The sequence below is a fragment of the Salpingoeca rosetta genome (genome assembly GCF_000188695.1).
Source record: "Salpingoeca rosetta unplaced genomic scaffold supercont1.2, whole genome shotgun sequence".
NCBI lineage: Eukaryota > Choanoflagellata > Craspedida > Salpingoecidae > Salpingoeca > Salpingoeca rosetta.
The window spans coordinates 2,400,708-2,425,036 of record NW_004754932.1 but is presented as its reverse complement, the minus strand read 5'-3'; the positions used below and the strand labels follow the sequence as shown (position 1 = coordinate 2,425,036).

At 55.1% G+C, this 24,329-nt stretch overlaps 4 protein-coding genes across 4 annotated transcripts in view; 2 read left to right on the top strand and 2 right to left on the bottom strand.

Moving 5' to 3' along the window:
* PTSG_11685 (uncharacterized protein) overlaps positions 1 to 10,742 on the bottom strand; it is a 13,987-nt gene extending 3,245 nt beyond the window's left edge. The window contains exons 1-35 of the mRNA XM_004998492.1: positions 10,496 to 10,742; positions 10,229 to 10,314; positions 9,881 to 10,069; positions 9,543 to 9,632; positions 9,300 to 9,372; positions 8,916 to 9,023; positions 8,687 to 8,776; positions 8,461 to 8,555; positions 8,118 to 8,186; positions 7,858 to 7,933; positions 7,541 to 7,673; positions 7,259 to 7,349; positions 6,923 to 7,000; positions 6,506 to 6,688; positions 6,202 to 6,285; positions 5,974 to 6,063; positions 5,699 to 5,761; positions 5,341 to 5,439; positions 5,053 to 5,145; positions 4,775 to 4,924; positions 4,339 to 4,488; positions 3,786 to 3,908; positions 3,559 to 3,626; positions 3,239 to 3,383; positions 3,010 to 3,057; positions 2,780 to 2,878; positions 2,489 to 2,569; positions 2,167 to 2,286; positions 1,741 to 1,902; positions 1,405 to 1,522; positions 1,216 to 1,256; positions 872 to 1,048; positions 587 to 683; positions 378 to 436; positions 85 to 172 (exon numbers count right to left, since the gene is read on the bottom strand). Of these exons, the coding sequence (XP_004998549.1) occupies positions 85 to 172; positions 378 to 436; positions 587 to 683; positions 872 to 1,048; positions 1,216 to 1,256; positions 1,405 to 1,522; positions 1,741 to 1,902; positions 2,167 to 2,286; positions 2,489 to 2,569; positions 2,780 to 2,878; positions 3,010 to 3,057; positions 3,239 to 3,383; positions 3,559 to 3,626; positions 3,786 to 3,908; positions 4,339 to 4,488; positions 4,775 to 4,924; positions 5,053 to 5,145; positions 5,341 to 5,439; positions 5,699 to 5,761; positions 5,974 to 6,063; positions 6,202 to 6,285; positions 6,506 to 6,688; positions 6,923 to 7,000; positions 7,259 to 7,349; positions 7,541 to 7,673; positions 7,858 to 7,933; positions 8,118 to 8,186; positions 8,461 to 8,555; positions 8,687 to 8,776; positions 8,916 to 9,023; positions 9,300 to 9,372; positions 9,543 to 9,632; positions 9,881 to 10,069; positions 10,229 to 10,314; positions 10,496 to 10,661 (3,682 nt within the window). The 5' untranslated portion in view covers positions 10,662 to 10,742. The remainder of the gene's footprint in view (positions 1 to 84; positions 173 to 377; positions 437 to 586; positions 684 to 871; positions 1,049 to 1,215; positions 1,257 to 1,404; positions 1,523 to 1,740; positions 1,903 to 2,166; positions 2,287 to 2,488; positions 2,570 to 2,779; positions 2,879 to 3,009; positions 3,058 to 3,238; positions 3,384 to 3,558; positions 3,627 to 3,785; positions 3,909 to 4,338; positions 4,489 to 4,774; positions 4,925 to 5,052; positions 5,146 to 5,340; positions 5,440 to 5,698; positions 5,762 to 5,973; positions 6,064 to 6,201; positions 6,286 to 6,505; positions 6,689 to 6,922; positions 7,001 to 7,258; positions 7,350 to 7,540; positions 7,674 to 7,857; positions 7,934 to 8,117; positions 8,187 to 8,460; positions 8,556 to 8,686; positions 8,777 to 8,915; positions 9,024 to 9,299; positions 9,373 to 9,542; positions 9,633 to 9,880; positions 10,070 to 10,228; positions 10,315 to 10,495) is intronic.
* A 138-nt stretch (positions 10,743 to 10,880) lies between these two features.
* On the top strand, positions 10,881 to 16,394 carry PTSG_01073 (uncharacterized protein). The gene is made up of 7 exons (XM_004998491.1): positions 10,881 to 11,862; positions 12,204 to 12,260; positions 12,525 to 12,671; positions 12,923 to 13,083; positions 13,377 to 13,533; positions 13,798 to 14,056; positions 14,340 to 16,394. Exons 1-7 carry the CDS (start codon positions 11,257 to 11,259, stop codon positions 15,998 to 16,000), a joined length of 3,048 nt encoding a protein of 1,015 aa, XP_004998548.1. The 5' UTR covers positions 10,881 to 11,256; the 3' UTR covers positions 16,001 to 16,394.
* Positions 16,313 to 19,745, bottom strand: PTSG_01072 (uncharacterized protein). The gene is made up of 9 exons (XM_004998490.1): positions 19,606 to 19,745; positions 19,273 to 19,439; positions 18,850 to 18,951; positions 18,623 to 18,670; positions 18,311 to 18,401; positions 17,956 to 18,057; positions 17,648 to 17,786; positions 17,342 to 17,433; positions 16,313 to 16,969 (listed from the first exon to the last, which is right to left on the bottom strand). Exons 1-9 carry the CDS (start codon positions 19,691 to 19,693, stop codon positions 16,632 to 16,634), a joined length of 1,167 nt encoding a protein of 388 aa, XP_004998547.1. The 5' UTR covers positions 19,694 to 19,745; the 3' UTR covers positions 16,313 to 16,631.
* Position 19,746: 1 nt separating this feature from the next.
* PTSG_01071 (lysyl-tRNA synthetase) overlaps positions 19,747 to 24,329 on the top strand; it is a 6,451-nt gene continuing 1,868 nt past the window's right edge. Inside the window, exons 1-12 of the mRNA XM_004998489.1 lie at positions 19,747 to 19,937; positions 20,121 to 20,312; positions 20,645 to 20,734; positions 20,898 to 21,126; positions 21,397 to 21,746; positions 22,204 to 22,483; positions 22,646 to 22,702; positions 22,937 to 23,022; positions 23,205 to 23,290; positions 23,520 to 23,646; positions 23,930 to 24,073; positions 24,281 to 24,329. The exon at positions 24,281 to 24,329 is cut by the window's right edge and continues 299 nt beyond it. Coding sequence (XP_004998546.1) covers positions 19,935 to 19,937; positions 20,121 to 20,312; positions 20,645 to 20,734; positions 20,898 to 21,126; positions 21,397 to 21,746; positions 22,204 to 22,483; positions 22,646 to 22,702; positions 22,937 to 23,022; positions 23,205 to 23,290; positions 23,520 to 23,646; positions 23,930 to 24,073; positions 24,281 to 24,329 — 1,693 coding nt within the window. The 5' untranslated portion in view covers positions 19,747 to 19,934. The remainder of the gene's footprint in view (positions 19,938 to 20,120; positions 20,313 to 20,644; positions 20,735 to 20,897; positions 21,127 to 21,396; positions 21,747 to 22,203; positions 22,484 to 22,645; positions 22,703 to 22,936; positions 23,023 to 23,204; positions 23,291 to 23,519; positions 23,647 to 23,929; positions 24,074 to 24,280) is intronic.

The window sequence follows — 24,329 nt, the reverse complement described above, 5'->3', positions numbered from 1 at the left end:
GAGAGAGAGAGAGAGACAGAGAGAGAGAGAGATTTGCGCCAAGGAATGCGTCAGCCATGAGAGTGCAAGGCGCAACAAACGCACCGTTGTGCAATTTGTCCGAGAACGCGAGAGCCTCCAGTGCTGTTGGCAGTGTGGAGACCGCAGGCACGGCCGAGTCGTACATGTATACCTGCACACACACATACACACACACACATACACACACGCGCACACACGTAAGTACCGAAGCCAAGTTCGCATGACAAAGGCGCAATGACGACGCGGAAATGAGTGAGCACACACCGTTTCACACACACACACACACTCACACACACACACACAAAATTGTCCTCCGTGTGCACCCCCATCACGGCGTTCACTGTAATTGTACGCACGTGGCCATCGTCCGTTGCGGCGATGATTCGCTCCTCATCGTCGACAGCAACCTGCTCCACTGGCGCACAGAGAACAAACACATGAATGAAGCAGGCTCGAACGTGAGCTTGGACGTGAGCAAAACTGTGCACATCCACACGTGCGCGTGCGTTGCAAACACCCACTGATGCAAAGAACACGAGTACATGCACGCATTCACTTGTCTCACGTTCTGCTGGGAGGATCGGCGCATGGACAACGCGACGAACAGCAAATGCGTCAGCGCTTTCACCAGATGACGGAAGGTGAACAAGCACAGCCGTGTTCTGAACGAGCACGTATGTGTGTGTGTGAATGTGAGTGTGAGTACTATCGTGCGTGTGCATGCGTGCAAATGTGCGTGCGAGTGTGCGAGTGCATCATACAGTCAGCACAAACATGGCAGTTGACGCAATGTCATTCGTGTTGTGAGCGGTGAGCACACGGGCGATGCCAGCACGAGTGGTGGCCTCACGTGTGAAGCAATGACAGCTGCTGTTGATGACGATGAGAACGCCGTGATAAAATCATCGTGCGGGAGCGTGAGAGGAAGAGTCATTTCCTTCAAGGCAACAGCATCACCGTCATCCCCAACAGCAACGGAGAGAATCACAGCTTGCAGCAACGATGGTGATGATGGCGTTTCCTTCAACTGGTGGCAGGGAGGGACAGGGGGAGAGAGAGAGTGGTGTTGCAAGCAGGCAGTGGCGATGAGGACCACAGAGAGGGCAGTTGATGAAAACAGGGTTGTGTTTCGAACAAGCAATGCAACAAACACGGCTGATACATTGGCGACAGACATCATGAGGATTCACCAACCATGAACACGCGGGAGGTGGACAGGCAGTGGACAGCAGTGCCTGCTTGTGTGCATGTGCGGATTGGGCAGAAGCGGTGTGAGTGCATTTTGTAGAGGTCGGGAGTGTAAGTGTCTCGAGTGTAGGCAACTCCGAAAAAACACAAACCACACGTCTGCATGAACGTGCACACGACCGCCATCAACCGCACCTGCTGGAAGTTCAGCACGTTTTGGTTCAGTCGAGTCCTTGGAGGGCCACAGCAACACTGTGTCATCAGTCACCGCGAGCACATGGTCGCTTGACGCGCACACGCTCTCGACGTGGTCCTGCGTTGTGAGAGTTGAGATGCACAGCGGGTGCGTGGGCATGGACAGCGTCAGCACAGACGCGCGCACACTTTGAAGATAAGACACTATCCACAACAGGACACACGCACGCACGCACGCACGCACGCACGCACGCACGCACACACGCACGCACGCACGCACGCACGCACACACACACACACACACACGCACACACACCATTTCCCATGCTGCCTCACCGTGAGACTGAGCGACTTTGTCTGCTTGCCCTTTGCATCAAAGCGCGTGATGGACTCGTCGTTGACAATCACGAGGGCGCCGTTGTGCTCGTCAGTGAAGCAGCCCGCGTATCCCCCGTGCTCAATCGTCGCCACGACACCGCCGTTCACGGCATCAAGCACCTGTCGCGCACCAATTGTAAGCAGGAAGCACGTGGTGACGTCGTGTGAGCCGTGTGCTAGCTTTGGTGTACGGGCCGAGTGAGCAAGGGACACACGTGCATGCAAACACGCACGCTCAAACCATACATGTACACACAAAGCACACAGCACAAATCACAAAGCACACGCATACCACACAAAGCACAAAGCGCACAGCACAAATCACATATCGCATGCAACATATTCACACTCTCCCTCCCAAACAGCATGATCACGCGAGCGTACCAGGCATTTGTCAGCGAAGAGCACGGCAGCACGATCGAGCGATGCAAACACGGCCAGCGCATCGTGTGCTCTGACGTCGACCGCGACCACCGGCTCATTGGTCCCGTCAGCAGCCACAAACTGAACGATGCGCGCGGACATGAATGGGAGTCAATAGCAAGCAATCGCATGCAGATGCACGTGCATGCACTTGTGCATATGGCTGCGCCTGCACGCGTGGCTTCATGTAACTTCCCTTGGTGCATGTGTGTGTGTGCCCCCTTCCAATGCGTGTGTTCCCCTCACCCATTCCTCCTCCGTCTCTCTCCATGAATGAACTTGCCTGGACGCGCTCAGAAGCGACAACAGCGGATGACTTGAGGCACGCGATGCCGCTGATGTGTTCGTGGGCAGACAGCAGCAGCTATTGGCACCACATGAAACACACGGATGGACTGGGTTGAGCATACATGTGTTGCAATATGGCAAGAGCAATAAAAAATACCACACACACCCTCGCACACATATTCACACACGCGCGTATTCACACACGCGTGTCCCCACGCACGAACGCACGCACGCACGCACGCACGCACGCACACACACACGCACACACACACACACTTGTACGCACCTTTGGGGCGTTGTGAGGGGTGGCCATGCACGTGACAGTCGGAACGCAGCGGTTAATGCGGCTCTCCTGTGCACTCTTGCTCGCTTGCTCCAACAGCACCTGGCACGGCAAGATACGCGCCAACGGGTGCGCGCCGGTGTGAGCGCTGATTGGACATCGATAAACACCTTTAACATTGCAAAGCATGCGTTGGTCCATGACAAAGAGGCATTGAATTGCACGGGGGTCACCTGGATGTCTGCGTGGTGTCGCGCCTCCGCCTGGAGACGACCAATCAGCTGAACGAGAAGCAGAGGCAAGCATCGAAGGGGTGTGAGCCATCAGCATGCATACATGTTGCTCTTCGTGCACACCTCCACACGCGCACATACAAACGAGTGTGTGCATGTGTGCTTGCGCATGGGTACAGTTCATCATCCCGTGAACACGCAGTGCGCGCATAGGCAAGTGCACGCTCACCTGGCAGGCGAGCTGGTCTGGCTCCGTTGCTAGAACGTGGTCACTGAGCGAAAGCGCGCGGGCGACGAGTTGACGCGCCTCTGCCTGTTTCTTCGCATCCGCCGATGATGAGGACGATGATGCAGCAGCGCCAGCACTTTCGCCGCTGACGTCCACAAACGCGAACAAATGCGTGCGTGAGCGTGAGTGTGCGTGTGCGTGTGCGTGTGTGTGTGCCTGTGTATGCGAGTGTGTGTGAGTGTGTGTGCGTGTGTGTGCGTGCGTGTGTGTGTGTGTGCCATTCAGGGATGATGTAAACGACTGGTCAGCCAAAGCGGAACCTGGTGGGGACGTTAAAGAGGCCAACAGTTTCCTCAACGGTCGTGTGCTTCAGGAATTGACGCAGGAACTGCAATGCGGGCACACACGCGCACACGCACGCACACATCAGCAACATTCTTGACGCAATGAGCAACAAACCGCACGCAACACAAAGCAGCCACACAACGCAACTACACGCAATGCAGCGTCGGCATGAGACAATCCATTCAAGCAAGCGAGAACAGACATTGTAGTTGAAGCAGACGAGGTGGTCGAGAGATTCGAGGTCGCCACATTGCTTCAACACGTGCGGGAGTTCGTGCAGTGCGCGCATGTTGGGACGAGCGAGCGGCCCATCAAACTCCAGCGGCTGTCAACCGTAGTCACAGGCGATGCGTGGCGATGGTGAGCAATGACGCGTGGTGATGCGAGGTGACGCGTGGTGATGCAAGGTGATGCGAGTGGATGGCTCCACGACATGCGGTGCGTGTTGCAGGGCAGAATACAACCAAGGAAGACGCGTGGGGCTCATGGGAGAGTACGGCTAGAAAGAAGGCAAGAGGATGAAAAAACGACGACGACGACAACAACAACAACAACAACAACAACAACAACAACAACAACAACAACAACAACAACAACAACAACAACAACAACAACAACAACAACAACAACAACAGCAACAACAAACAAACAAACAACAAACAAACAACAACAACAACAACAACAACAACAACAACAACAACAACTACAACATAATAAAACACAGGATAGCAGCAGGTTGCGCAACGATTGCACACCTGCTCCGGGACGAGCCTGTTGGTTGGCGTGCCGTCAGCTGTGGGCTTTGGCTGTGCGGCCCAGCGCGATGCCCAGTAGTCGCGGAGAGTGCGGCTGGCAGCGACGGCCTGCGCAGGGCGCAGGTAGCGGCTCGTGATAGCGGCCGCAACCTGACACACGTACACGCACGCACACGCAGAGGCGTGGAGACGGGAATCGCGGGGGGAAGGGTGAGTGGGTGTGTAAGAAAGAGTGTGAGAGTGTGTGTTTGGGAGCACAGGATACAGGAAGAACCACAAGTTAAAGGACGATCACAACCAACACCACCAGCACCGGCAATCATCATCATCATCATCATCATCATCATCATCATCATCATCATCAGCAGCAGCAGCAGCAGCAGCAGCAGCAGCAGCAGCACCATCAGAAATGCACATTGCACGATAATGGCTGCACCTCTGGTGTGGCGATGCGAAGTGCACGCCCGCCGTCAGCGTCAACGACAGCAAGAAGTGGTGAGGCAGCCGCCAGCCACCGCGCCAGACGAGGAAAGGGGAAGCGCGAAATGCCTGCAGGCATCGTGGAAACGTCACACGACCGCAGCGCCTGCCATGCATGCACGCAAAGCATCAGCGATTGGTCAACATCCCGAAGGAGTGCATGCGCACGTGGGAATGGTCATCGACACAAACATACGCACGTGCCAGAGCATGTGTGGTTGTTAACAAACTCACCTCATTGTCGAGAGACAGTACATCCAGCAGCTCTTGTCGAAGCAAACCGAAGCGTGAAAGCGCCACATACGAGAAGCAGGCGGCCGTCACCACCTAAATAGACCATGATTTGGGTGCGAGTGTTCGTATGTGTGCGTTCGTGAGTGTGTGGGGTGTGTGCGTTTGTGTGTCTGTGTGTGAGCGTGTGTGTTGCGTGTGTACGTATGTGTGTTTGGGTGTGCACGAAATCACATCACGCGTGTTTCTCGTGTGTTCGCGCATGGAGCGAACGTGGGCTTTGACGCGCACCTGTCCGCACTGCTTTTCAATGCGCTCGAGAAATTGCTTGACCATCTGGGATGGCGTCGTTGCCAGCGTGGTCGAGTCCGTCGACTTCCACGTCACCGCCTAAACACACACGCACGCACACGCACACACATCCACGCATCCACGCATACACATATACATGTACATGCATGCACGCGGACGTCATGGCATGGCAAGGGAGCATCGTTGTGGCGGCGAGTGATGACTGATATTTGCAACTGCTGGGGACAACGTGTGCTGGCAACAACAGGGGTGTAACAAACGTCATGTCATGTCATGTTGTCATGATGTGTGTCGTCCACGGGAAAGGGGCACGCTCAACAAGTGGTGTCGTGTTCACCATCTCTGCCGCGAGCCGAACGTAGAGCGGCGCCGTGCAGCGGTTGAGGCCGTTCGAAATCGCCTGACGACGGAGAGGAGGGGAGGGGAGACAAAATGGGATTGAACGACAAGACACAGCTGGTCACTCACACACACACGCACATACGCACACAATAACGTACTCACACACACGCACACAAAAAAAAAAACAAGCAAAACAAACAAACAAACAAACAAACAAACAAACAAACAAACAAACAAACAAACAAACAAACAAACGAACAAACAAACAACCTGTCGATGCGTTCTGCTGAGCGTGCGATGGGCAGCAGAGATTCGCTGCTCAATGACTTCATCTGCGGTTTTTCGCGGCATTGGAGCAGCCTATGGACAAGGGAGGCGGCATGGCAAATTGGAGCCAGGTGCAGCAGCACGTGAGCCGAAAAAACAACAAACAACAACAAGCACAATGACACAAGTAGCTGCCTCAGGCACATGTGTGCATTTGCTCACGGCTGAGACCTTGATGGCGACGATGGTGGGAATTGACTTGAGCCACGCCACCTCCTCATCGCTCACAAGAACAACGACAGCAACCGGCGCAAGCTGTGTGTACATGTGTGTGTGTGTGTATGCGTGTGTGCGTGCGTGAGGGGGAGGGGGAGGAGAAGGGTTCCCAGCAGTATTGGCGAGCAAAAACGGCTTTGAGCGGCGATTGATAGTTCACAATGAAGAAAGGGAAAACCACAAAGCAATGCGAACAACAGAACACGAACACATCAACGGGAGGCCAAACGACTCAAACCCATATCACATGCGCTCTCACAACGTGCAAGAGGTGCCTGATGGTGTTGCGATCAGCGGGCGTGGTGGCAATGGCTGCAATATCGTCGAGCACAACCGCAACAGAGGTGGCAGTCGCCTCCTTCAGCAGCGCGTGCAGAAACGTCGGCAGCTGGTGGGTGAAGTGCGGAATTGCATCCGTGTTGCGCCCGAGCACCCGCCCAACCTGCCAAACACAAGCACAGAGGGTAGCGGTCGCATGGGTGTTCGTGTATGAGTGTGTGTGTGTGTGTGTATGTGTGTGTGTGTTTGTGTGCCCGCGTGTTTGTGCATGTGTTTGTGTGTGTGTGTGTGTGTGCATGTGTGTGTGTGCTTGTACGTGAGTGTGCCTGTCTGTACTTGCTTCACGTGCCACGAATGGTACTGTGAGCTGTAACAGACCATGTGAGGCCCTCCGCACCTGCTGGCAGATGGAGAAGAGGATGCCGTGCAGCGAGCTTGATTGCGCCGTCAGTCCGCAATACCGTACGCACACGACCTGTCAAGCAAACGCACATGCAACACAAGCACGTGCTCGTGTCAGGCGTGCAACCAGTGCAGCTTCCGCACAACAGCGTACGCTCGTGCACACACACACACACGACACACGTCATCACACACACGCACACACACGACACACGTGATCACACACACGCCCACACACGACACACGTGATCACACACACACACACACGCGCGCGCGCGCGCGTACACACACGCACACTACACGCCACACTACAAGCCACACAGCTGGGAACCTTGGATGGGGTGTGCCGTTTGACGGCGTGGGCGATGCGTGCAGCGAGAACAGGACGGTCGCTCGCAGCCACAACAGAGACAACCCCCGTGCTGCTGGTCGTGTTGATGACGGTGGGAGTGAGCGTGTGGGTCAAGAATGGCAATCACAGTGGAGAGAGAGTGTGTGTGTGTGTGTGCATGTGCGTGTGTGCTTGGCGAGGAGGCAATGCGACAACAGCGGACTGCGAATACCCGACAGGCAACATATGTACACACAACGCCCAATCAAGCATCGACCACACCTCTTGATTGCATCATGGGCTTCGTCAAGAACGTGTGCGTGGCAGTTTGGAAGGGCCAGCTGTGCCGCTGTGAACCTTGCGTGGGACACGACCTCCGCCAGGATCGCATCCCGTGGCGGCACCGTGCGGCTCGCTGTTGCAGCGGTGGCAGGGCGATTGGGCGATTGGGCGATTGGGTGATTGGGTGATTGGGTGATTGGGTGATTGGGTGATTGGGTGATGAGATGGTCGGGTGGTGGGGTGAACAAGCCGTGTGGAAAGGCACACGTGTACATGAAAACAGCACAACGCTGCAAGTGCAACAACGCTGAGCGCACCGTGTTCGATCTTTGTGCGAAGGCAATCGTCCACGCCGGCCTGCGTGGCCTTGATGTAATTGCGGTGGTCAATGTCCTGCGCATGCACACACCGACACACCGACACACCGACACACACACACACGCACGCACGAGGGAGAACAAAATGCATGAGCACCAATATTGACTGGAAACTCCAACGCCGCAAGCCAGAACGCAACACAGCCAACCAATGTGCACACCTCCCACACCACACGCTCCGCAGCATGCTGGCGTGTTACCTTTGGTTGGACACCACAGCCATCGCTCCACGCGATTGTGCGGATGACAAGATCCTCCTCGTCCAGTGTCTGATGCCGTCACGATGGAGGCGAGGATGGTGGTGGCGAGGATGATGGTTGTGGTGGTACGCATGTGTGAGGGTGGCTATTGCTCTGGTCATTGATTGGCTTTGCATTGCGTCATGCTTCAACGCAGTGCAGTCGTGATGCGTGCGAGTTGTCATGCCAAAGCACATGTCACTGACAGCAAAACACGACAGGACTATCCTGACTACACACACACACACACACACACACACATACACACACACACACACACACACCAACACAACTACACACTTACCCCTTTGAGCCTCGTGGTGATGGTGCTGAGGTCTTGTAGCGCTTGCGAATCCACAGTGCCGTCGCGCACGTGCACATATTGGGGCAGGGCCGCATCTGTGTGTGTGTGTGTGTGTGTGGGTGGGTGATCGTGTGTGATCGTGTGTGATCGGTGTGATTGTGAGGAACGGGAGAGCAATGTTAACGATACACAACGACGCACATGTGTGATCATGCATGCGCATCACCTCCGAGATGATCGTCGAGATTCTTGAATTGCCTGCAGGCAATGATGCAATCCCGCGGACTCGCATCCATGAACACGGCCTCGTTCAGCACTGCCACAATACGAAAGCAAGTGTATGTGTGAGTGTGTGTGCGTGTGTGTGTGTACATGCCAGTGCTCAACACAGGGGACATCAGGGGTTCCCTCACTATGACATAACGAGATGACCATGCAGTGCTGTGCGTCACTACCTGCTTGCAGCGTCGTGTGCACTGCGCCCACTGTTTCGCTTCGGGCTTCGTTTGCACGTGCGATGACCGAGCCGAGCTCATCAACAATGTGCATCCATTGCCCCAGCGCTGTTGTGTGCATACACGGGTTGGCGTGCGGTGCACGTGAGCAGCAAGTCTTTCCACGGGATAAAAAAAAAATAAACTCGTCTTGCATACACTCACGCACTTGCATCCACCGCACACCTGCAGTCATGTTGACGCACTGACACCCTCACACCCACAAGCACACACACTCTCTCTCAAGCTCTCACACTCTCAAACTCTCACTCACTCGATCACACACACACACACACACACACACACACACACACACACACACACACACCCTCGTTCTTACGCCACCTGCTGTGCGGGCTGAGGTCTCGCCCTTGGATGTGCCGGTGGTGAACAGTTTCGACAACTTCTCCTGCACAGACTGCAAGGGCAAGGACGAGGTCACGCCAGCGGTGCAAGTTGAGACCAAGCGACAATGCACTTGGCCACATGGACACACAACACGCAACGCAAGTTGACAACACACAGCTTCATATGCACACACAACTCACGCACACAGAGTGAGTGCATGCACGCGACATGAGCCCACACCTGCAGCGCGAATGTTGGAGGGTTGGCGTTTTCGTCAAGTTTGTACCATGACCGCAGCAGCAGCACTTGGTCGTCTGTGCCTTCTTGGCACTGGCCAACATGGCGAGGCAGTGGTTCGGTGAGTGTTGGAGCGGCCCCAGAACTCGTGTGGCACTGCAGCAGCAAACTCCCTCCCTCCCTCCCTCAAAACGTTTCGCAGCACTGCACAAAACAACACAACAAACACACGCACACGAATACGCACGCGCGCACACACTCGCACACAGATACGCATGCACGCACGCATACAACACGCACACACACACACACAACTCACACAACAACAATAGGCAACGCACAATGTGTTCGAATGACGTCTTTGACAGCGTCGTTGGGAGGAGCTTCTTCCCCAGGTGCTGGCCCAGCAAGCCAACAAAGTATGGCCCGTTGGATGTGTGCTTGCAGTCGTGCAAGTGCTGCTGCGCTAGCTGGAACCACTCTGGATCAGCCGAGTCTCCCGTGCCGGCACAGAAGCTGGCGTCCAGGACCTAGAGCAATGAAATCAAACGCAGCACATGAGGCCACACAGACATTGGCACCTGCACGTGCACACGTTCAAACTTGCTCACTCACGCTCACTTTCAAGCACTCGCACACTCACTCGCTCCCTTGCTCCCTCACCCACCCACACTCTCGCAAGCACTCACCTCAAGGTTCAAGCCGAGCTCCTGTGCGTAAGAGCGCAAAGCTGGAAACGTCTTGTGGTGCAACGCCGCAAGCTCTTGATCAAACTCTGCCATTGACAGGCAGTCACAATGACAACAAAACAAATACCACATCAGCAGCGTCAGCGAAGAGAGCGCAGCGTCAGCAAAGAGAGCGAGCACCAGCACCAACAATGTCACAGAAAACATGCACACACATGCACACACATGCACACGCACGCACGCGTTCACAATCACGATCGCACGCACCTCCGTGGTTGGCATACACGAAAACGGAGATGGTGGCCTGGGCACGTCGATCACATTCCTCCACAACAACGTCATCACTGCCACTGCTGCCGCTCCCGCTGCTGCTGCCGCTCCCGTGATCGCCAATCACGGCACCTCGCAGCACCCGCTCAGCCATCCCAGACATCCCTCGCTCGCTCTGGATGGATGGTGCAGCAAGGTCTCTGCTGCCAGTTTGGCTTTTCCGTTTTTTTTTTTTTTTTGCTTTGCCGTTAAAGAAGCACGGAATCACCCAAGGCTTTGGGCTGATTTTATTGTTGCGTATTTTGCCTCAGCGTTTGACCCAAGCGACCTGTCCTCCAACACCAATGGCATGTTGGCGGTGCAGGCTGTGTCGGGTGGGACGCAGCAGGCATTTAAAAGCAGGTTCATACACACACACACACATCACACGCATGCGGTCTGCCCGTTCTTCGGCTCATGTCACAAACACAAACATCCCACGACACGCACGCACGCCAGTAACGTTGCCTCGCGACTCAATTGCCACGCAGCATCAACCTCACGGCTCTGCTCCAGCCCCAATCACCTGCCTACCTGCTCACTGCGTGCTTGCTTCGTTAGTAAGGCCGTGACTCTTTTGGAGACGGCAGGCTAAGGCCAGTACGGGCCCGTTGCTCTACACAGCAGCGCCTCTTTCTGTACCTTGTGTGCTGCGAGGAGGGCATCATCCGACCTACGATCCTACCCGTGAGACCTGAACATCACCCAACCAGGCCACAATGCTGACCCAGGAGAAGCACGACAACACGCCACATGAGAGTGACGTCAACAGCATCGACACGGGCTGCCTGAGCGAATCCAGCAGCCGCTCCACCAGCCCGCAGCCGCATCTTGTGACCGCACCTTCCAGGAACGTGCAGTTTGTCAACTTGCGCGGCGAGAGCAAGCGGCAGCGGCGCCGCCGCATGCGGAAACAGCAACAGAGGATCAACTCTGCCAACTCCGGTGGCACCTCCAGCAACCAGGACGAAGAGCTCTTGCCAGAGAGAACCCCCCGAGGAAGCGGCGCGGGCCTGCCGCGCAAGTCTGTCTTCCACCTGTACGACTCCATTGACGTGTCCGCGTTTGCAGGCCGCAGCAGCGACTACTCCGGGGAAAGGCATGGCGTCTTCTCAAAGGCCACCATCGCCAACCATCTGGTGACCCCGCAGGACTGCCTCTCTGTCCTCAAGGAGCTCAACCTCTTGGTCTGGTTCAGTTTGATCTTGTGCATTGTCACTGTTTTCCTCTGCGATCGGTACAACATCTACTGGGATGGCAACGTCGCCCTGCTTCTCTTTCCCCTCGTGTTTCCCATGGCTTTTTCCATCAACGCAGGCTACCAGGTGTGTGAGCGTGTGAGCGTGTGATGTATGTGAGTGTGCGTGTCCGTCGCATGTACGTTGTTCATGTGTGTGTGTGTGTGCGTGTGAGCGTGTGAGCGTGTGATGTATGTGCGTGTGTGTCGGATGCTGTTTTGCGGGCCTTTGAAAGAGAGTGTGTGTGTTTGCGTTGGATGTTTGTGACAGCTTCTTTGACATTGTGAACGAACCAAAGTAGCGCTGATGGTGTGGAGTAGATGTGCACATCTTGCAACGCACCACGACACGCAAGTGCGAGTGTATCGCTCTCATCCATTTTGACCATTGCCAACCACTTACACACACGCACGCGCGATTCCTTACAGCGACGAGAGACTGTGCTACATGAGCTGTCAATGCTGAAAGCTGCTTCTGCTTCGCTGGTGCGTCGCGTTTGTCTGACAAACGATCCTACTGATACCTCTGCTCTTGGTGTCCTCATCTTTCAGTTAACCCCAACTGTTCACCACCAAAGTCCTCTTGTGCAAACACACACGCAAACACACACATGCACACAACGCAAACGCACACACACACACACGCGCGCACGCACAAACACACACACACACACGCACATACGCACGCACGCACACATGCACTCTCTCTCCCTCCCCCTCGCTTTCACTCTTTCTCTCTCGCACCTTCAGTACTGGGGCCATCGTGAGATGTGTCGCCACTCCAACTTGCCTGATCAACATGCAAAGGAAGTGGAGCGTGGTGTGCGCAACGTCTTCTTCTGTTTCCTCCAATATGTTGTGGGCGAACGTGAGGAGCGAGAACAACAGCTGAAAAAGGTGTGCCGAGCACAAGAAGGAGATGAGATTGGATACACTTGCACCTGGGAATTCAGGGTTGGTGTGTTGGACAGCATGTGCTTGTGCTACCGCTGTCGCAGCAACATCGATACGCACGACCTGCTCGCACGACGTCTCACCTCACGACGACGCACAACAACACACCACCTACCCGCGGACCTTCCCTCCACCCAATTCACCCTCACCACACCACCTCATTAACGCTCATCGCGTGATGGGTATGATGACAGGTGTATCGGATCTTTGCGTTGTTGTCCCAGGCATCGACGGCGGTGCTATATTCCAACGTGCCGGGCGCGGGCCCGCTCGCCTCCCGGTTACAGCAGGAACAGGCCACCATGCTGCGTTCCTTCGAACAACTTCGCAATCTTCGTGAATACAAAACGCCAAGGTGTCGCCATCTGCGAATCCAGTTCAGAGCACGCACGCACATGGCTGTGTTCTCCCGTGGTTTTTTGCCACACACTGACCCTCACACACTCACTCACACACACACACACACTCACACACGTACTCACGCTCACACACTCACACACGTACTCACGCTCACACACACACACACACACTCACTCACTCACTCACGCACACACACACACACGTACATACTCACATACCCACACACTCGCTCACTCACACATACTTACACTCACATGCTCACATACTGACTCACACACACTCTAACAGGGCCATTCGCAACTTCTTCCGCGTTCTCGTGTTTCTGCAACCAATCATGTTTGCCCCGTACTACGTCACCATCATCCGCCAGGACGCAGAGGTGCGCCAGCTGTGGGCCGGATACGCAGCAGCCGTTGTCGTCACCCTTGTCTTTGGCGCCCTTCAGGTGGGTTGAAGCATTTGCAAGGATACAGGCGGCCTTGCTTTGAATGGATGCAACACAGGCTGTGGTATCTCATTGTCGGCGATCTGTGTGTGTGTACTGTCACGTTGTGATGGTTGCGGTGGAAGGGGCAAATTTGCCTTCTTCCAACCACGTCCTCTCTTGTACGTGTGAGGCCACCCATGTCTCGACTTGCCAGTCGCGCATCATTGTCTTCTGCGACCCATTGTATCGTCTCACATCACGCCACGCATGCAATTCGTACAGAGCATCCAGGATGGTCTGGATGACCCCTTCGATGGTGTTGGGGAAGACGACGTTAGCCTGTATGAGATCTCCGTATGGCCCCGCCTCGCCCTGTGGGAAGAGCAGCAGGCAGACGTGTGCGGCTTTATTCGCGTGGCGCACAGCTTTATTCACAACACGGGAAACATCAACAGCAAGGACGACACGGAGTTTCCTGAAGACATCAGCAACACCGTGTACACACAGGAAGTCAAGCGCTGCCTGGACGAACGCAAGAAACGTGCGATGAGTTGATGCGTCATGTGACATGTGATTCACGTGATGTCCCACTTGAAATAGGATTTGACTGTGCTTGATGCGTTGGTGTCTGTGTGTCTGTGTGTGTGTCTGGTTGTCTGTGTGTCTGAGTTTGTGTTTGTGCATCTGTCAGTCAACCCCTATGTGTGTCTGTGCATGTCGATACCAAGCTCTCAAACGCTCACGCTCTCACCTATGCAAACGCACGCATGCTCTGTTTTTCCCCACTTTCGCGCTCTCTTACATTGACACATGACATGCTGCAGAACAAAAGCTGCTTGAGCCGTTGTTGCTGGACAGCGAGAGTGCAGACATCATCAGCGAGCAGCCCTTGCCCAAGCACGGCGGGCGGAGGACGCTGCGTCGGGCATATTCCATGATCAGCCCACACTCCAGCATGTCTCGACAGCCAAAGCGAAGCGCTCTTGCTCCGGCTCGCAGTAAGACGCTCAGGCGAAACACGTCAATGTCTCGCGTGACCTTTGCTGCCAACCCAAGCATCGTTGGCTCCGACAATACCGCTCCATCCGGTGACGACAAGGACCGCACCGCCAGCACGCTGCCGCCGCGTCGCGTGTACGACTCTGCTGCTGACGATGACGACGACGATGACGATGATGATGACGATGACGACATCGATGTTGACGTGGACCAGGGTGAGAACATGACCAGAGACGGTGTTGCCGCTGGGCGCAGCGAACGCAGGACGGGAGTTCTTGTCAACGACGATGATGCTGATGACACTGGCGATGGGGCATTATCGCTAGCTTTTCAGCAGGGAACTGGTGTTAGGGAACACGACACATACTCGCCCACGCTTGAGCTCGCACAGTCGCAGCTCTTGGAAGGACACATCCCATCCAACCAGCACGCGATGGAAGGCAGCCGCCAAGCTGAAAGCACCGGCTCACAGCAACACCAGCATCAGGACCCTCCACGCAACAAGAAGCGCGGTGCGGTCGAGGACACGGCACGCGCTGTAGCAGGTTTGCTCGTGCTTGACACGCCCTTGCCTGGTGCAATCGACAACGGCGAGGGTATCAAGAGCAGCCATCCTGGCGACGGTGGCGTTGACAACCACAACACTGACATCAACAACAGCAATATTGGCAGTAGCAGTAGCAGTAGTACCAACCACAACAACAATGGCAACGGCACAGGCAGCAACGGCGGCAGCGGCAGCCATGAGAGCAGTTTCAGTCTGAGCTCCGCCACGCCCACAGCAATCACGCCACTGGCACACGAGAACACGAAGGACAGCCACACCCCCTTCAAGCGCATTGATTTCTGGGCAAGCAAAGACATCATGGCAGCGGTGTCACCGCCAGTCTCGAAGACAACTCCAACTCCAGCACTAGCAACGACAATAACTCCAACTCCAGCAGCAACAGCAACAGCAACTGCACCACAATCAGCACCATGGCTTGTTTCTGGCAGCGGCAAAGGCAACGGCAGGGGTGCTGGTGGCAACAATGGCGAGGTGTTGGTGTCACCTCTGCGATCACGCTTTGTCACCACTGCTGGCTCGAGAAGCGATGGGGCAGCGGTGGCAGCGCAAGTCGCGGCAGCACACCCAGGAGCCACCACGCTCCCACCGCGCAAGCACGCACGAAAGTTCAACAGCGACAGCCAGTTAGCGGCAGCGTGGACCACCCGTTACAAACCGCAAGCGCCCAATCTTCGACGGGAACGCCACATGCGCAATGCATTTGTGTGGAACAGACATCGTCGTGCGAGCGAATCGTCGTCGCCTCCCCTGCTGTCGCCCCTCGCGCCATTGCCTACCGAGTTGCCGCCAATCCAGCGCCCGTCACCGTCACCATCACCGCCCCCTCACACCCGGTCCACTCATGCGCCGTCCTTCTCGCCTTCGCAGCCAGTTGCGTCCTCGTTGCTGCCTGCTTCTTCCAAGAAGGCGGCGGCGTGATTGCTCTTGGTTGCCTCGGGCTGGGAAGCTGAGTGTCGGTGGGTCAACACGAACAGGTGGACGATGATGAGGTCGTTGCGATGAAGAGGAAGGGTAGCGTGAGAACCGAGGTGCTCGAGGGCAGCTGCAGTGGCTGCTTGCTGAGGACGTGGCGTGGTTGTGGTGCTTGTGGTGCTTGTGAATATGTAGGGATAGTGCTCTTGCTTGCCTTGCCTATTTGTGGTTGCGTTTAGAAGGGGTGCGGTAACGGTGAGCTGGACAACGAACATGCTGGCATGTGTGCGAGTCGAGCTTGGTTTGTTGGCTGTTTGATCCAGCTTGAGACATATTTATCGACGGGAGTATCAGTTCGACAAAGCGACATGAAACATGCAATCAAGGTCAATTACAGCAGACAAGACATATGGAGAGAAGACACAAACAGGCATGGAGAAAGAGAGGCGGACGAAAGGTTGGAAGAAGGTACCGCAACAAACGACACACACACACACACACACACACACACACACACACTGAGACATAGACAAACGGACGGACGAAGAGATGGCAACAATATGCAGACACACACGTACACACACACAACACACGCACACACACACACACGCACACACGCACACACGAAGGCAGACACCTAAGCGTGGCCGCGAGAGCGCCGGCGCGCGTCGTGGCGCTTGATTGCTTCACGCTGCAGGCGTTTCTTGGTTGGTTTGGAGGATGTTGCTGTGGTGTGCAGTGCTGCCTCAAATGCAGCCATGCCATCATCCCCAGCGTCCAGCTGCTGCTGCTGCTGCTGATGTTGTTGTTGTTGATGCGACTTACTTGCAGCTGCCACGCTGGTTGAAGCACATGTGAATGTTTCTGCGTGCGTCATGTGCGGCGGGTTGAATCCAAGATGGAAAGGGCCGAGGCGACCACGCCGAAAGTCATCCAAGAACGCACAGGCCGCACGCAGCGTATCGTGCTCTCCGCCTGCTTGGACGTGCATCGCAGTGCATGGGTGCATTGAAAGGAAGGAAGGAGGAGGAGGAGGAGTTGAGCGTGTGGTGTATTGCCAGTGTTGATTTGAATGCATGCATTCTTGTGTACGTGCGCGCGCGCGTGCGTATGCATGGTTGAGTGTGTGCGTGTGTATGTGTGTATGTGCATATGTGTGCGTGTACATGTGTATACGTGTGTGTGATTGTTTCCACACACACACACAAACAAACACACAAACAAACACACAAACAAACACACAAACAAACACACAAACAAACACACACACACACATGGTCGTTTGCACAACTGTGTGCATGGTTGTGTGAGTACACAATTGCACTCGTGCGGGCAGCACATGTTCACCTTTGAGGAGCGCGCCGATGCGTTTTGCCACGGCGGCCAGGACAACGTCGATGTTGTCGCTCGGACCGTCCAGTCTGTAGCGATCAACATAGCTGTCGGCGCACGTGGGCAACTCGCATGAGGTGGAACACAGACGCAGCGGCGGTGGTGGCGGAAACATGCGCGGATGGAACGAGGCCGGCCACGCAGCGCACATCAATGCACACAGACGCAAGCACAACACACGAGGACGGACAACACACCCACACAGCAATGCACACATGTACACACGCTCGCACACAGAGTGTATGGGCAGTGTCTGCGGACCTGAAGATGCCAAGTTGGTTGAGGGAGAAGAGAAGGTAGTCCGCGACGTGTTCTTCGCCCACCAGCTCGTCCCGTAGCGTGCCCAGCATGGCCAGTGTCATGGCGTGGTCTTGGTTGTCCAGGTCAGGGATCATCACCCCTGTATCAGTGGTGCAATGTCAGCGCAAGGCAGATGGTGGGCGAAGAGGTGGTGGCATGCAGTTGTATCTAAACAGACTTACGCTGCAAACATGGATCTCCACCAAAGAAGCACAAGAAGCGCAAACAAGGACAAACACACACACACATACACACACACACACACACACCTGGAGTGTCCAAGATGTACACGGGGGGATCATCGTGGATCTTGACGTCTTGCTGAACAGTGCGTGTAACGCCGGGGCGGTCGCCTGTGCGTGCACACTTGCCTGTGGAACGAAGCAGCGAACGACAGAGCAGCCACGCAACCAACAACATGGTCGGGATGCAGGGTGTTGTGTGTGAGTGAGAGAGAGTGCGTGTGAGTGTGAGTGTGAGTGTGAGTGTGAGTGTGTGTGTCAGCAGGAGTGCAAGCAAATCAGCACACACGAGTGTATCGAATTTGGCGTGGGAGAACGTTGTAAGTTTGCATAAACTGTTACGTGTGCGTGGTCAAGGTTGGTGTGTTGTGCCTTCGCGTACGCTTGTTTGCGAGGACAGAGCGGAGTGTGTTGACGAGAGATGACTTGCCAACGTTTGGCATTCCGGCAATCAGTAGCCGCAGGTGCTGGCGCTGTGGCAACATCAGCAAACGCAAAGCACAACGCATATGAATTGCCCGTGACCAATGCAGCTGCTGCCACGCAGAAAGGGTCGTCATGCAAAGTTTTGTGCGTGTGCGGGGGGGGGGGAGGGTTTGTGCTTAATTTGTGTGTTGTATGTGTGTATTGCATGTGTGTTGTGTGTGTTGCGTGTGTGTGTGTATGTGTGCGCACAAGCAAAAGCTAAGCTCACCGAGTCGAGCACGTCTTTGCCGATGCTCTTCAACACAGCTGGCATCACCTGCATCATGAGCACGGGGAAGGGAAGGGTTAGGCGGGGTTCAAGTGATGTACGCTTGCGCATACACAAATGACAGAAGCTCCACACAAAAGCGTGAAAGCTGGACACGCATACACAAGACAAGCGCACACAAGAGGAAGCGCGCACAAGAGGCAGCGCGCATCCGCACACATGCACACCTGTCTGACGTCCGCTTGTTTTTTCCCACAGGATATGTACAAGACATCCGAGTAGACCAGCTCTCCATTTGGAAGACACTCGTGCATGATAGCTTCTTTCTCCTGGTATGTGTTTGAATGGTGGGCGTGTAAGGAACGAACACAGACACACGCGTTCACAAACACGCAGACGCAGACACACACACACACACACGCATGTGTTCACAAGTACAAGCCACAAACACACACACACACACACTCACACGCATGTGTTCACAAGTACACAAGTACACAGCCACAAACACACACACACACGCACACACACACGGAGACAGTTACAGCCACAGCCACAAACACACACAGTCACAAACAGAGTCACGCACACACACACACACACAAAAAGCACCGAGGATTGGAGGTCGTACAGTGAAGTCTAAGCCTGACCTCTGGTTGTGGTGTTGGCGCGAGATCTGCCTTATTCAAGAGGAGAATGCGCGGCGTCCCAGCAAGGTACTTGAACTGGGGATTGCGTCCAATGAATGGAACACGGGCATCGTGGACCTCAAGAACACAGTCGCACCGTCTTAAATTCTTCTGCATCGCCCGTAGACCTGTGTATGTGTGTTAGGGGAGGAGGGAAGAGGGGCAGAGGTTGATCATGGAACAAGCGCATCTTTGCACACACACACACACAGACACAGACACACACACAGACACACACAGACACACACACAGACACACACACACACAGACGCACATACACACACGCTGACGAACCTGCTGCCATGTGGCCTGGAAACCAGTGGGTTGCTGTCTTGCCCACATGCTGGAACGAGTGTCGCATCCAAGCCGCACACATTGTCATCCGCGTCGAGTTCAGACAACAGATCACGACAGCATCAATTATACACCACAAGTTGTGATCATTGTATGAAAACTTCAACAAGATTTCCCGACTCGTAACTCTGCGCCTTTTCCACACGCACCACAACAAAGATACACACGTGCACTCTCGCCTTTCGCGTGCCTCTGTTGTTGATCTTGTGTCATCTTCTTCATTTCCAGTCCACCTCAACCTTACATCTCCCACCACAGCTCCCTTCACCATGGTTCGTCTGCTAGGTTGTGAGGGTGCTTTGCGACTTGCATTCGTGCGTGCTTGTGTGCGTTCAACGCGCGTGTCTGTTTTGCCCTTGTTCTACTGTCACTCGTACTCATCCCCTGACACCCACACGCCCACACGGCGGTACATACATGTGTCTGTTGTTGTGTGTGTCCACTTGTTTCTGCAGGCTGATAACGTCAACCCCGAAGGCCTCAGCAAGAACGAGCTGAAGCGCCGCCAGAAGGCTGCCCGCAAGGCCGAGCAGAAGGCCGCCAAGGCTGCCAAGGCCGCGCAGCAGCAGCCCAAGGAGGGCGCCAAGGCCAAGGCCGCCAAGGAGGACCAGCTCAGCCCGGACCAGTACTACGAGATGCGCACCAAGGTGTGTGTGTTTGTTTGTGTGCTTGTGTGTGTGTGTGTGTGTGTGTGTGTGTGTGTGTGTGTGTGTGTGTGTGTGTGTGTGTGTGTGTGTGTGTGTGAGGGTGTGGATGCACCTTGGTCATTTCATTGCTGTAGTAACTCGAGAGGTTCGTGCTTTGCAGCAGTGAAAGGCCATCGTGCTTCAAGAACATGCCATGTTCTCCCGATCCTCCTTCCTTCCTTCCTTGCATTCCAAACCCTCAACCACTCAACCACTCAACAACTCAACCCTCCTCTCTATCAAAACAAACGCCCACCCGCCCTCCAATATGAACGTTGTTACCTTTGAGACAGCTCGTGCAAGGCCTCAAGACTGACGGTCCCGTGCAGCCGTACCCACACAAGTTCCATGTCAGCATCTCCCTCACGGAGTTCCACCGCAAGGTAACGCCTTTGGCGCTGCATCTTTGCATCTCAAGCCAACCTGAGTGCTTTCCCCTTCAGCCAGCGCGTGCTTGCCGATCTGTCTGTACATGCCACTGTATGTTTCAGTCATTATCGCGCCTTCACTCACCCGGCACCCAAACTGTTGTTGCACGTTGTACAGTATGAGGCCCTGGAGAAGGAGCAGTTTGCCTCTGAGACGGTGAGCGTGGCTGGCCGCATCCAGCTGAAGCGCGCCTCTGGCAAGCGCCTCGTCTTCTACGACATCCATGGCGAGGGCACCAAGCTGCAGGTCATGGCTGAGATCAGCCGCCACGACGCCACGCCAGACTTTGAGACCATCCACGGTCTCCTGCGTCGCGGCGACGTCATCGGCATCGTTGGCTTCCCAAGTGCGTTGTTGGTGTGGGGTGCGGGTTGTTCGGGGGCGGGGGGAAGAATGGCTTGAATGGTTATGGGGTTTGAGGTCGTTTTTAGGATTGTTGTTGTTGTTGCTTTTGTGTCTGCGCGCAATACTGGGTGTTGTGGTGCCTTTCCCCCCGGGCACAAACGACCACACGGATCACACGCTCCCTCTCTCTTACTCTCTTCTCTCTCTTTCTCTGTTTCACACACACCCCCACTCACCCCCCACGCACACCCCCCCCCACACGTATACACAGCGCGGACCAAGCGTGGCGAGCTGAGCATTGTGCCCAAGGAGGTGCAGCTGCTGGCACCGTGCCTGCACATGCTGCCGCACCAGCACTTTGGCATCACCAACAAGGAGACGCGCTACCGCCAGCGCTACCTCGACCTCATCACCAACCGCTCTGTGCGCAACAACTTTGTTGTGCGCGCCAACATCATCTCGTACGTGCGCCGCTTCCTGGACATGAACGGCTTCCTCGAGGTGGAGACGCCCATGATGAACATGGTCGCTGGTGGCGCCACCGCCAAGCCCTTCATCACCCACCACAACGACCTCAACCTCGACCTCTTCCTCCGCGTCGCACCAGAGCTGTACCTCAAGGTCCGCCTGCTGCGTGGGCCGTTCGACTCTTGCGCTTTGTGTGTGTGTATGTTGTTGTTGTTGTTGTTTAAGTTGTTGTTGTTTAAGTTGTTGTTGTTTAAGTTGTTGTTGTTTAAGTTGTTGTTGTTGTTGTTGTTGTTGTTGTTGTTGTTTAAGTTGTTGTTGTTTAAGTTGTTGTTTAAGTTGTTGTTGTTGTTGTTGTTGTTGTTGTTGTTGTTTAAGTTGTTGTTGTTGTTGTTGTTGTTGTTGTTGGAGCGTGAGTGTTCCCATTCCCACACTCGCCTCTCGTATGGTCTCCCATTGTTTGTTCCTGCTTTGCTTGCGTACGTCCATCTGACTGCCATCATCAACACAACCACTGCTGGTGCTAAACTTTCCTTTCCTTTCCCATTGCTCCTGTTGGTGTTATCCCTGTTCCCATTGCTGTTCCCATTGCTGCCGCTGCTGCTGGGTGCAGATGCTCGTCGTTGGCGGGTTTGACCGCGTGTACGAGCTCGGCCGCCAGTTCCGCAACGAGCAGATTGACATGACCCACAACCCGGAATTCACGTCGTGCGAGTTTTACATGGCGTACGCCGACTTCAACGACCTCATGGTGATGACGGAGGAGCTCATCGCAGGCATGGTCAAGTCGATCAAGGGCACATACAAGGTGACGTACCACCCTGACGGCCCCGATGGCGAGGCCCAGGAGATTGACTTCACCCCGCCCTTCCGTCGCGTCTCCCTTGTCCAGGGTGCGTCCCACTCTGCTTGCTTGTTTGTGTGTGTGTGTGTGTGTGTGTGTGTGTGTGATTGTGTGTGTGTGTGTGTGTGTGTGTGTGTTTGACGATGCCCGCGTTACCCTTCTACTTTTCCTTGATTTTAACATGTGCCGTGCCGCTCATTGCAACTCACAGGTCTCGAGGAGGCCACGGGCCGCAAGTTCCCAGAGCCCCGCACCTTCCACACCGAGGGTACGCTTGCTTCCACAGTCAACCCTACTGTGTATGGTTGTAACTCACACACACACACAACACACACACACACACGCATACACACACACGCATACACACACACGCATACACACACACACATGCAACGCACACACACACACTCCACGCACACAGTCTCTATTTCCTTATCTCCAACTGCTTCCCATGCCAACCTTTCTCTCGCTTTCTCACTTCCGCAATGTTTCACAACGACAGAGACTCGCAAGTGGCTGGATGATCTGTGTACGGAGCTTGGCGTTGACTGTCCCGCCCCACGCACCACCGCTCGCCTCACAGACAAGGTGCGCCCTTCAAAATGCATTCAGTGTGGTTGGTTGGCTGCGTGCGGGCTGTATCTTACTGTATGATTTTTGTATGTCTGCTGCATGGTTTGCGTGGCTGGATTCTAGTCGGCGCCTCTGCACGTCCACCGTGTTTTCTTGGGTTCACTTCATATTGCTCGCCCGTGATGATGTGTTGTCAGCTCGTTGGCGAGTACCTCGAGTCCAAGGCAGTCAACCCGACCTTCATCATCGACCATCCCCAAGTCATGAGCCCTCTGGCCAAGTGGTACGTCCCCAACCCATGCCGTCTCATGTGGTTGCGATTGTGTGCGTTTGGGCTTGCCCGTGTGTGTGTCTATATGTGTGTGCGTGTGTGCGTGTGTGCGTGTGTGCGATTGTGTGTGTGTGTGTGTGTGTGTGTGTGCCTTGCACTTGCGTGTGTGCTCGCTCTTGCTGGCCATGCCCTATCCCTTCCTCTCACCACCAACACCGAACACGCGTGCACGCACATGCAGGCACCGCTCTGTGCCTGGCCTCACGGAGCGCTTTGAGCTGTTTGTGAGCACCAAGGAGGTGTGCAACGCATACACTGAGTTGAACGATCCTCAGGTGCAGCGCGAGCGCTTCGAGCAACAGGCCAAGGTTGGTTGGTTGGTTGGTTGGGCTATTTGGGGCCCTGGAATGCAAGAGTTAAAGTGGAGGGAGCGGGGACGGGGGAAAAGGGCTTGCCCCAATTCTCCTGCGTTCATGCATCCGCGCACACCACACACGAGAGTATTGCAATACCCACCACACAAAACCTTGCACGCACACACACGCACGCACACACACACACACACACACACACACACACACACACACACACACACACACACACACACACACACACTTGCTCACACCGCACACCACGTGTACATGTGTCCAGGACAAGGCGATGGGCGACGATGAGGCGCAGGCGATTGACGAGGCGTTTGTCAAGGCGCTGGAGCACGGCCTGCCACCGACCGCGGGCTGGGGCATGGGCATCGACCGCATGACCATGTTCCTCACCGACAGCAACAACATCAAGGTCAGCAATGCCACTGCTGCGCCGCGAGGCTCTCCATGCTGTGCGCCTGTCATTCCCTCCGCCCTCCTTTCAAGCGGCGTTGTGGTTTTCATGCAACTTCCTCAATACAATCGACACGCGCCTTCACGTGCGTTGTCCTCACGTTTGTTTTTTGCTGTGCGATTTTGTTTGTGTGCGTGCGTGTGTGTGTGTGTGTGCATTTTACAGGAGGTGCTGCTGTTCCCTGCGATGAAGCCCGAGGATGTGGAGAAGGCAG

Excerpts from the sequence above, each read along its gene's own strand:
- PTSG_01073 (XM_004998491.1), top strand. The coding sequence starts at position 11,257 with ATGCTGACCCAGGAGAAGCACGACAACACGCCACATGAGAGTGACGTC. Across the intron at positions 12,672-12,922 it reads GAGAACAACAGCTGAAAAAG|GTGTATCGGATCTTTGCGTT; the intron begins GTGTGCCGAGCA and ends GTATGATGACAG. Across the intron at positions 13,534-13,797 it reads TTGTCTTTGGCGCCCTTCAG|AGCATCCAGGATGGTCTGGA; the intron begins GTGGGTTGAAGC and ends CAATTCGTACAG.
- PTSG_01072 (XM_004998490.1), bottom strand. The coding sequence starts at position 19,693 with ATGACAATGTGTGCGGCTTGGATGCGACACTCGTTCCAGCATGTGGGC. Across the intron at positions 18,402-18,622 it reads GCAAAGACGTGCTCGACTCG|CGCCAGCACCTGCGGCTACT; the intron begins GTGAGCTTAGCT and ends ATGTTGCCACAG. Across the intron at positions 17,787-17,955 it reads GTACATCTTGGACACTCCAG|GGGTGATGATCCCTGACCTG; the intron begins GTGTGTGTGTGT and ends CCACTGATACAG.